Here is an 11,525-nt window from a genome sequence, read left to right on the forward strand (position 1 = left end):
AGATTCACAACGAGTGTAGCTTTAATTGAGTATCTTACATGTGTGATTTAATGAAAGTTGGAATTTTATAGTATTTTATTTGATTCTGGCGCACTACATTTCCCCTGGCAATTGGCCAGTTGAGACATTTGCGTCCCGCCTATCTCTAACTATGGACAATTCTGTGAACTGTCTTGTGCACGTTTTAAATTGACACAATACCTGTTAGCAAAGGTGTCAGCTAGAGATTACTTCCAGGATGCTACTTTTCGGATGTGAGAATAAAATAGAGCTGAATATATTGCTAAAAGTCACCTTGTCTAAGAGAGATTTACGTGGTTATCAAAATGTCACGCCAAAATGAATGATGGAAAAACAATTGGAACCATGTACCTATTTGACCTCTAGGTTTTATGGGTATTATGACACCTGCACTGCTGGGCTCTATTACTCTGTATGTAACCAAGGGGACAACAGTGAACACACAATGAGCTAGGGACAGAGGCTCTTTAACAGCCTGGGACCCAAATTAGAAATCAAGTTTTTTCCTGGGACCAAAGCTTATGAAAACATTCAACTATATGTAAATATTGGTACATTTCATTGCCCTTATGCCAGCCAAATGACAATATACATTTAATGTAATAATATAAATATCTATTCATGTTTATTTTCCCACATTAAAAACACTCTTAAATATCTGTCTAGGTTGGAACTGTTGCTGTGAAAATACAATAAATAATTTTCATTCTGAACTGGAATAAACTGATTGATCACATCACACAGATGAATAACATGACACAAACAGTCTCTGTTTTTGACAGTGCAACACTAAGTAACAGTACAGATGAAAAACAATCAGGCCTACTGTAATATATTACTGTAGAAATTAAAACAATCAGGCCTACTGTAATATATTACTGTAGAAATTAAAACAAATCAGGCCTACTGTAATATATTACTGTAGAAATTAAAACAATCAGGCCTACTGTAATATATTACTGTAGAAATTAAAACAATCAGGCCTACTGTAATATATTACTGTAGAAATTAAAACAATCAGGCCTACTGTACATCTCACTGTAGAAATTAAAACAATCAGGCCTACTGTAATATATTACTGTAGAAATTAAAACAATCAGGCCTACTGTACATCTCACTGTAGAAATTAAAACAATCAGGCCTACTGTAATATATTACTGTAGAAATTAAAACAACAGGCCTACTGTAATATATTACTGTAGAAATTAAAACAATCAGGCCTACTGTAATATATTACTGTAGAAATTAAAACAATCAGGCCTACTGTAATATATTACTGTAGAAATTAAAACAATCAGGCCTACTGTAATATATTACTGTAGAAATTAAAACAACAGGCCTACTGTAATATATTACTGTAGAAATGATTGTTGAAAAGAAATCTAGGTTGGAACTGTTGCTGTTAAAATACAATAAATGTGTATTCTGAACACACACACACACACACACACACACACACACACACACACACACACACACACACACACACACACACACACACACACTGTCCTAATGAGAGGTGTGTGGCTGGTTGAAGTTTTCAACAAGCATGTTTATTCTGGGCTTAGTATTGGACACTGCAACCCTGAGGTCGTGCTCACCATTGAGTCTGTTTCTGTACTTATTTTTAAAAGTATGTCAGAGTTGAGAACCCTGACTCGCATAGGTATGCGGTGCCAAACTGGATCAGAACATCTACTGCTTTCTCAGTCAGGCAGGAGACCACTTCCTGCTGTAGATGAACAACCCAGAACTGTGTGAGTGTGTTTTGCTTCATTCAATTTTTTCCAGTTCAGAAAAAGAATCAATTAGAATCTGGTATCAGGATAAATATGACATTGAGTCACCGATTGTATACTATGTATTTTTTATTAGCTAAGCAATAAGTGGTAAATGCAATTTTCGTATATACGGGCTCTCTGTCCCAACTCGCAGGGCAAACAGAGACCTAACTTGTTCTTGACAAATATATTATAAATATACTCTGACAGAAATAGTTCCTGCTTCCGAGCCGGCCTGTCAGAGTAGAGACTGGGCGTGGTTTAGACTCACCCAGCCTATCGTTGATTGTTGTCGTACAAGCTGGTACCAGCCCCCGGGCGCTCCAGTTGATAGATGTAACTGTTGCTGTGTCGAGTATCAACAAATGTGTTGTTCTGGCTTGGTACAAAGTACTCCTCACATTTATCCATTAGCAAAGTCAATGTCATGTTTGCCTCGTATTGCTGAAAGATATTGTAAATGTCCAATACATCCTCTCCAATAACATGCAGAAAAATAGAAGTCTTCAATTTGTCATCATCTCCCCCTGCACCACTGGCTGTTAGGTAGATATTGAATCTCTGCTTGAAACGTTTCCAATTGTCAGATAGATTGTCTGTTAACCGCATAGGAGTAGGAGGACTAAGCCTATCCATGATGAACAGTGTAAATTTCTCTTACTTCAGTGTGTTGCTCATCAACTTGCTTGTCAACAGATTCTCTCGCAGCTGTCACTCTCGCTGCTGCGGCTCGTTGCCCTTGTTCTTGCAAGCTAGCATCTTCGACTACTCACGTCACTTGACTTGTGGTAGAATGTTCAATTTTCATCGTGGAATTTTGCAGAGTTCTTTTCTTCTTTTCTCTGTCTCGTCATAGCGACTACCAATCTGACACCATGTTATGTTTGTTCCTTATATAACGACAAACCGGGGCGTAGGTTTAACTACTTTTAATTAATGAACATATACTTCAGCTAGAAAACTCCTTGTTTAGCCATGCAAGACATTCTTCAACCACCTGCCCCCCGCATAGCCTGCTGTGTAATGTAGTCTAAATGTTATTAACACTTAACAACACAGAAGCCATACTTCCTCATCACTATATGTGTTAGATGTAGAAGCCATATTTCCTCATCACTATATGTGTTAGATGTAGAAGCCATACTTCCTCATCAGTATTTGTGTTATGGTTCTTAGATGTAGAAGCCATACTTCCTCATCACTATATGTGTTATGGTTCTTAGATGTAGAAGCCATACTTCCTCATCACTATATGTGTTATGGTTCTTAGATGTAGAAGCCATACTTCCTCATCACTATATGTGTTATGGTTCTTAGATGTAGAAGCCATACTTCCTCATCAGTATTTGTGTTATGGTTCTTAGATGTAGAAGCCCTACTTCCTCATCAGTATTTGTGTTATGGTTCTTAGATGTAGAAGCCATACTTCCTCATCACTATATGTGTTAGATGTAGAAGCCATACTTCCTCATCACTATATGTGTTATGGTTCTTAGATGTAGAAGCCCTACTTCCTCATCAGTATTTGTGTTATGGTTCTTAGATGTAGAAGCCATACTTCCTCATCACTATATGTGTTAGATGTAGAAGCCATACTTCCTCATCACTATATGTGTTAGATGTAGAAGCCATACTTCCTCATCACTATATGTGTTAGATGTAGAAGCCATACTTCCTCATCACTATATGTGTTAGATGTAGAAGCCATACTTCCTCATCAGTATTTGTGTTATGGTTCTTAGATGTAGAAGCCATACTTCCTCATCACTATATGTGTTAGATGTAGAAGCCATACTTCCTCATCACTATATGTGTTAGATGTAGAAGCCATACTTCCTCATCACTATATGTGTTAGATGTAGAAGCCCTACTTCCTCATCACTATATGTGTTAGATGTAGAAGCCATACTTCCTCATCACTATATGTGTTAGATGTAGAAGCCATACTTCCTCATCACTATATGTGTTAGATGTAGAAGCCATACTTCCTCATCACTATATGTGTTAGATGTAGAAGCCATACTTCCTCATCACTATATGTGTTAGATGTAGAAGCCATACTTCCTCATCAGTATTTGTGTTATGGTTCTAAGATGTAGAAGCCATACTTCCTCATCAGTATTTGTGTTATGGTTCTTAGATGTAGAAGCCATATTTCCTCATCAGTATTTGTGTTATGGTTCTTAGATGTAGAAGCCATATTTCCTATTTTATATTTATTTATTTTACTAGGCAAGTAAGTTATGAACACATTCTTATTTTCAATGTCGGCCAAGAAACAGTGGGTTAACTGTCCTGTTCAGGGGCAGAAAAACAGATCTTTACATTGTCTGGTCAGGGAATCAATCTAGAAATCTTTCAGTTATTGGCCCAATATATATATATATATATATATATATATATATACACTGCTCAAAAAAATAAAGGGAACACTTAAACAACACAATGTAACTCCAAGTCAATCACACTTCTGTGAAATCAAACTGTCCACTTAGGAAGCAACACTGATTGACAATAAATTGCACATGCTGTTGTGCAAATGGAATAGATAACAGGTGGAAATTATAGGCAATTAGCAAGGCACCCACAATAAAGGAGTGGTTCTGCAGGTGGTGACCACAGACCACTTCTCAGTATCTTTGCTTCCTGGCTGATGTTTTGGTCACTTTTGAATGCTGGCGGTGCTTTCACTCTAGTTGTAGCATGAGATGGAGTCTACAACCTACACAAGTGGCTCAGGTAGTGCAGCTCATCCAGGATGGCACATCAATGCGAGCTGTGGCAAGAAGGTTTGCTGTGTCTGTCAGCGTAGTGTCCAGAGCATGGAGGCGCTACCAGGAGACAGGCCAGTACATCAGGAGATGTGGAGGAGGCCGTAGGAGGGCAACAGACTCCATGAGGGTGGTATGAGGGCCCGACGTCCACAGGTGGGGGTTGTGCTTACAGCCCAACACTGTGCAGGACGTTTGGCATTTGCCAGAGAACAACAAGATTGGCAAATTCGCCACTGGTGCCCTGTGCTCCTCACAGATGAAAGCAGGTTAACACTGAGCACATGTGACAGACGTGACAGAGTCTGGAGACGCCGTGGAGAACGTTCTGCTGCCTGCAACATCCTCCAGCATGAACGGTTTGGCGGTGGGTCAGTCATGGTGTGGGGTGGCATTTCTTTGGGGGGCCGCACAGCCCTCCATGTGCTCGCCAGAGGTAGCCTGACTGCCATTAGGTACCGAGATGAGATCCTCAGACCCCTTGTGAGACCATATGCTGGTGCGGTTGGCCCTGGGTTCCTCCTAATGCAAGACAATGCTAGACCTCATGTGGCTGGAGTGTGTCAGCAGTTCCTGCAAGAGGAAGGCATTGATGCTATGGACTGGCCCGCCCGTTCCCCAGACCTGAATCCAATTGAGCACATCTGGGACATCATGTCTCGCTCCATCCACCAATGCCGCGTTGCACCACAGACTGTCCAGGAGTTGGCGGATGCTTTAGTCCAGGTCTGGGAGGAGATCCCTCAGGAGACCATCTCATCAGGAGCATGCCCAGGCATTGTAGGGAGGTCATACAGGCACGTGGAGGCCACACACACTACTGAGCCTCATTTTGACTTGTTTTAAGGACATTACATCAAAGTTGGATCAGCCTGTAGTGTGGTTTTCCACTTTAATTTTGAGTGTGATAATTTTTGTGTGATTTTGTTGTCAGCACATTCAACTATGTAAAGAAAAAAAGTATTTCATAAGAATATTTCATTCATTCAGATCTAGGATGTGTTATTTTAGTGTTCCCTTTATTTTTTGGAGCAGTGTATATATATATATATATATAGACATATATATTTACCCCAAAAAGATATGGAGGATTGGAAATGATGCAGACAATTACATCGATGGAAGCTTCAATCTATCCTCAATATTAAAGCTGATCCACCCCCTATAAAATAATAATAGTCATTAATCTCCCTGTTTGAATGAAGTGAGGCAATGTCTAATGTAAAGAGGATTGTAAATGGGATCAAATCGTGATCATTAATCTGTCCAAGTACGTCAATTTGTATTGTCAAAATATATAGTCAATTACCGTAGCTGTCATGAAACGGAACACTTAGATTCTGCCGCTGAGGACATTCTCATTCATTTACATGTAAGTTGCTCCAGGATTCAGAGAGGGACGTTCCTGATTGGTTGTCAGACCTAACACCTCATTTACAGGACAGGATCTTATCAACCAGGAGACCTGCTACTTTTCTATATTTTGGAATTCAGAATAGTACCATATTCTGCATTTTTTACCTCTCATAGAATACACCACTCTGTCCTCTTTTCTACAATTCATCAGAAGAACTATCAGAAAACTATCAGCCATCCGTCAAACGCCCCTATAACCTTTATAAAACATGGTTACATACCTATACCAATACCTATACCAATACCTATACCTATACCAATACCTATACCTATACCTATACCAATACCTATACCAATACCTATACCAATACCTAAACCAATACCTAAACCAATACCTATACCAATACCTAAACCAATACCTATACCAATACCTAAACCAATACCTATACCAATACCTATACCGATACTGGTGCCTGTGCCAGTGCCAGTGCCTGTACCAATGCCTGTGCCTGTGCCAGTGCCTGTGCCTGTGCCTGTGCCAGTGCCTGTGCCAGTGCCTGTGCCAGTGCCTGGCCAATGCCTGACCAGATGCCTGTGCCAGATGCCTGGCCAGTGCCTGTGCCAGTGCCTGGAGCCAGTGCCTGTGCCTGCCTGTGCCGGTGCCTGTGCCTGTGCCTGTGCCAGTGCCAGTGCCTGTGCCTGTGCCTGTGCCAGTGCCTGTGCCAGTGCCTGTGCCTGTGCCTGTGCCTGTGCCTGTGCCAGTGCCTGGGCCAGTGCCTGTGCCAGTGCCTGTGCCAGTGCCTGTGCCTGTGCCTGTGCCAGTGCCTGGAGCAATGCCTGTGCCAGTGCCTGTGCCAGTGCCAATGCCAGTGCCTGTGCATGTGCCTGTGCCTGTGCCAGTGCCTGTGCCAGTACCTGTGCCTGTGCCTGGAGATGTGCCAGTGCCAGTGCCTGTGCCTGTGCCTGTGCCTGTGCCAGTGCCTGTGCCAGTGCCTGTGCCTGTGCCAGTGCCTGTGCCAGTGCCAGTGCCAGTGCCTGTGCCTGTGCCTGTGCCTGTGCCCGTGCCTGTGCCATGCCTGTGCCTGTGCCAGTGCCTGGGCCAATGCCTGTGCCAGTGCCTGGGTAGTGCCAGTGCCAGTGCCTGTGCCTGTGCCTGTGCCTGTGCCAGTGCCTGTGCCAGTGCCTGTACCTATGCCTGGAAGCCAGTGCCAATGCCAGTGCCTGTGCCTGTGCCTGTGCCTGTGCCTGTGTGCCTGTGCCAGTGCCTGTGCCTGTGCCAGTGCCTGTGCCAATGCCTGTGCCAATGCCTGGGCCAATGCCTGTGCCTGTGCCTGTACCAGTGCCTGTGCCAGTGCCTGTGCCTGTGCCTGTGCCTGTGCCAGTACCAGTGCCAGTGCCTGGACCAATGCCTGTGCCAGTGCCTGTGCCATGCCTGGACCAGTGCCAGTGCCAGTGCCTGTGCCTGTGCCTGTGCCAGTGCCAGTGCCTGGAGTGCCTGGGCCTATGCCTGTGCCAGTGCCTGTGCCAGTGCCTGGGCCAGTGCCTGTGCCAGTGCCTGTGCCTGTGCCAGTGCCTGTGCCTGGAATGATGCGTATGCCTGTGCCTGTGCCAGTGCCTGTGCCAGTGCCAGTGCCTGTGCCTGTGCCAGTGCCTGTGCCTGTGCCAGTGCCTGTGCCTGTGCCTGTGCCAGTGCCTGTGCCTGTGCCTGTGCCTGTGCCTGTGCCAGTGCCTGTGCCTGTGCCAGTGCCAGTGCCTGTGCCAGTGCCTGTGCCAGTGCCTGTGCCTGTGCCAGTGCCTGTGCCTGTGCCATGCCTGGACCAATGCCTGTGCCAGTGCCTGGAGCGGTGCCTGTGCCAGTGCCTGTGCCAGTGCCTGTGCCTGTACCATGCCTGGATAGATGATGCCTGGGCCAGTGCCTGTGCCAGTGCCAGTGCCTGTGCCTGTGCCTGTGCCTGTGCCTGTGCCAATGCCTGTGCCAGTGCCTGTGCCTGTGCAATGCCTGGATACCAATGCCTGTGCCTGTGCCTGGGCCAGTGCCTAGTGCCAGTGCCTGTGCCTGTGCCTGTGCCTGTGCCAGTGCCTGTGCCTGTGCCTGTGCCCATGCCTGGGCCAATGCCAGTGCCTGTGCCTGTGCCTGTGCCTGTGCCAGTGCCTGTGCCAGTGCCTGTGCCTGTGCCTGTGCCTGTGCCAGTGCCTGTGCCAATGCCTAGATGATGCCTGTGCCATGCCCAGATGAATGCCTGTGCCAGTGCCTGTGCCTGTGCCTGTGCCTGCCTGCCAATGCCTGTGCCAGTGCCTGTGCCAGTGCCTGTGCCTGTGCCTGATGAGTGCCAGTGCCAGTGCCTGTGCCTGTGCCTGTGCCAGTGCCTAGTGCCTGGGTGATGCCTGGGCCAATGCCTGGGCCAGTGCCTGTGCCAGTGCCTGTGCCAGTGCCTGGCCTGTGCCTGTGCCAGTGCCTGTGCCTGTGCCTGTGCCAGTGCCTGTGCCCTGCCTGTGCCTGGAGTGCCTGGTGATGCCTGGTGCCAGTGCCTGTGCCAGTGCCTGTGCCATGCCTGGGCCTGTGCCAGTGCCAGTGCCTGTGCCTGTGCCTGTGCCAGTGCCAGTGCCTGGACCAATGCCTGGGCCAGTGCCTGTGCCAGTGCCTGTGCCAGTGCCTGTGCCAATGTGCCTGTGCCAGTGCCTGTGCCTGTGCCAGTGCCTGTGCCTGGTATGATGCCTGTGCCTGTGCCTGTGCCAGTGCCTGTGCCAGTGCCAGTGCCAGTGCCTGTGCCTGTGCCAGTGCCTGTGCCTGTGCAGTGCCTGTGCCAGATGCCTGGATGTGCCTGTGCCTGTGCCTGTGCCTGTGCCTGTGCCAGTGCCTGTGCCAGTGCCTGTGCCTGTGCCAGTGCCTGTGCCTGTGCCATGCCTGGTGCCTGTGCCTGTGCCTGTGCCTGTGCCAGTGCCTGTGCCAGTGCCTGTGCCTGTGCCTGTGCCTGTGCCTGTGCCTGTGCCAGTGCCAGTGCCTGTGCCAGTGCCTGTGCCAGTGCCTGTGCCTGTGCCAGTGCCTGTGCCTGTGCCAGTGCCTGGGCCAGTGCCTGTGCCAGTGCCTGTGCCTGTGCCAGTGCCTGTGCCTGGGTGATGCCAGTGCCTGTGCCTGTGCCATATGTGCCATGCCTGTGCCAGTATGCCATGCCAGTGCCTGTGCCTGTGCCAGTGCCTGTGCCTGTGCCAGTGCCTGTGCCAGTGCCTGTGCCAGTGCCTGTGCCTGTGCCAGTGCCTGTGCCAGTGCCAGTGCCTGTGCCAGTGCCTGTGCCAGTGCCTGTGCCTGTATGCCTGTGCCTGTGCCATGCCTGGGCCAGTGCCTGTGCCAGTGCCTGGAATGATGCCTGTGCCAGTGCCTGTGCCAGTGCCTGTGCCTGTGCCAGTGCCTCATGATGCCTGTGCCAATGCCTGTGCCTGGAATGATGCCTGTGCCTGTGCCAGTGCCTGATGCCAGTGCCTGTGCCTGTGCCTGTGCCAGTGCCAGTGCCTGTGCCTGTGATGCCTGGAGAGTGCCTGTGCCAGTGCCTGGGCCAGTGCCTGTGCCAGTGCCTGTGCCAGTGCCTGTGCCTGGCCTGTGCCTGGGCCAGTGCCTGTGCCAGTGCCTGGGCCAGTGCCTGTGCCTGTGCCAGTGCCTGTGCCAGTGCCTGTGCCAGTGCCTGGGCCAGTGCCTGTGCCTGTGCCTGTGCCTGTGCCTGTGCCTGTGCCAGTGCCTGTGCCTGTGCCTGTGCCTGTGCCTGTGCCAGTGCCTGTGCCTGTGCCTGTGCCTGTGCCCAGTGCCTGGATGTGCCTGGCCAGTGCCTGTGTGATGCCTGGGCCAGTGCCTGTGCCTGTGCCTGGGCCAGTGCCTGTGCCTGTGCCTGTGCCTGTGCCTGTGCCAGTGCCTGTGCCTGGGCCAGTGCCTGTGCCTGTGCCTGTGCCAGTGCCTGTGCCAGTGCCAGTGCCAGTGCCTGTGCCTGTGCCAGTGCCTGTGCCAGTGCCTGTGCCAGTGCCTGTGCCTGTGCCTGTGCCTGTGCCAGTGCCTGTGCCTGTGCCTGCACTGTGCCAGTGCCTGTGCCAGTGCCTGTGCCAGTGCCTGGATGATGCCTGTGCCTGTGCCTGTGCCTGTGCCTGTGCCTGTGCCAGTGCCAGTGCCTGTGCCTGTGCCTGTGCCTGTGCCAGTGCCTGTGCCAGTGCCTGTGCCTGTGCCAGTGCCTGGGCCTGTGCCTGATGATGCCTGTGCCAGTGCCTGATGCCAGTGCCTGTGCCAATGCCTGTGCCAGTGCCTGTGCCTGTGCCAGTGCCTAGATGATGCCTGTGCCAGTGCCTGGGCCAGTGCCTGTGCCAGTGCCTGTGCCAGTGCCTGTGCCTGTGCCATGCCTGGATGCCTGCCTGTGCCTGTGCCTGTGCCTGTGCCTGTGCCAGTGCCTGTGCCAGTGCCTGTGCCGTTGCCTGTGCCTGTGCCAGTGCCTGTGCCTGTGCCAATGCCTGTGCCTGTGCCAGTGCCTGTGCCAGTGCCTGTGCCTGCCTGTGCCTGGGCCAGTGCCTGTGCCTGTGCCTGTGCCTGTGCCTGTGCCTGTGCCTGTGCCAGTGCCTGTGCCTGTGCCAATGCCTGTGCCTGTGCCTGTGCCTGTGCCTGTACCAATGCCTGTGCCTGTGCCTGTGCCTGTGCCTGTGCCTGTGCCTGTGCCAGTGCCTGTGCCATGCCTGTGCCTGCCTGTGCCAGTGCCTGTGCCTGTATGCCTGTGCCTGTGCCAGTGCCTGTGCCTGTGCCTGTGCCAGTGCCTGTGCCTGTGCCTGTGCCAGTGCCTGTGCCTGTGCCTGTGCCATGCCAGTGCCTGTGCCTGTGCCAGTGCCTGTGCCTGTGCCTGTGCCTGTGCCAGTGCCTGTGCCTGTGCCTGTGCCTGTGCCTGTGCCTGTGCCTGTGCCAGTGCCTGTGCCTGTGCCTGTGCCTGTGCTGTGCCTGTGCCTGTGCCAGTGCCTGTGCCTGTGCCTGTGATGCCTGTGCCCGGTGCCTGTGCCTGTGCCAGTGCCTGTGCCAGTGCCTGTGCCTGTGCCAGTGCCTGTGCCTGTGCCTGTGCCAGTGCCTGTGCCTGTGCCTGTGCCATGCCTGTGCCTGTGCCTGTGCCTGTGCCAGTGCCATGCCTGTGCCAATGCCTGTGCCTGTGCCTGTGCCTGTGCCAGTGCCTGTGCCAGTGCCTGTGCCAGTGCCAGTGCCAGTGCCTGTGCCTGTGCCAGTGCCTGTGCCTGTGCCTGTGCCAGTGCCAGTGCCTGTGCCTGTGCCAGTGCCATGCCTGTGCCTGTGCCTGTGCCTGTGCCAGTGCCTGTGCCTGTGCCTGTGCCAGTGCCTGTGCCTGTGCCTGTGCCAGTGCCAGTGCCTGTGCCTGTGCCAGTGCCAGTGCCTGTGCCAGTGCCTGTGCCTGTGCCTGTGCCAGTGCCAGTGCCTGTGCCTGTGCCAGTGCCAGTGCCTGGTGCCTGTGCCTGTGCCAGTGCCTGTGCCTAAAGCCTGTGCCTGTGCCAGTGCCTGTGCCAGTGCCTGTGATGCCTGTGCCTGTGCCTGTGCCTGTGCCTGCCAGTGCCTGTGCCAGTGCCTGTGCCT

At 51.0% G+C, this 11,525-nt stretch overlaps 2 protein-coding genes across 2 annotated transcripts; both read left to right on the top strand.

Moving 5' to 3' along the window:
• The first annotated feature begins 8,161 nt into the window (after positions 1-8,161).
• Positions 8,162-9,398, top strand: LOC135559858 (keratin-associated protein 5-1-like). Its single transcript, XM_065000745.1, has 5 exons — positions 8,162-8,307; positions 8,407-8,623; positions 8,667-8,813; positions 9,031-9,169; positions 9,268-9,398. Exons 1-5 carry the CDS (start codon positions 8,162-8,164, stop codon positions 9,396-9,398), a joined length of 780 nt encoding a protein of 259 aa, XP_064856817.1.
• On the top strand, positions 9,398-10,234 carry LOC135559859 (BCL-6 corepressor-like protein 1). Its single transcript, XM_065000746.1, has 3 exons — positions 9,398-9,602; positions 9,658-9,833; positions 10,073-10,234. Exons 1-3 carry the CDS (start codon positions 9,398-9,400, stop codon positions 10,232-10,234), a joined length of 543 nt encoding a protein of 180 aa, XP_064856818.1.
• The last annotated feature ends 1,291 nt before the right edge of the window (positions 10,235-11,525 follow it).

This window comes from Oncorhynchus nerka, linkage group LG15 (assembly GCF_034236695.1).
Source record: "Oncorhynchus nerka isolate Pitt River linkage group LG15, Oner_Uvic_2.0, whole genome shotgun sequence".
NCBI classification, from domain to species: domain Eukaryota; kingdom Metazoa; phylum Chordata; class Actinopteri; order Salmoniformes; family Salmonidae; genus Oncorhynchus; species Oncorhynchus nerka.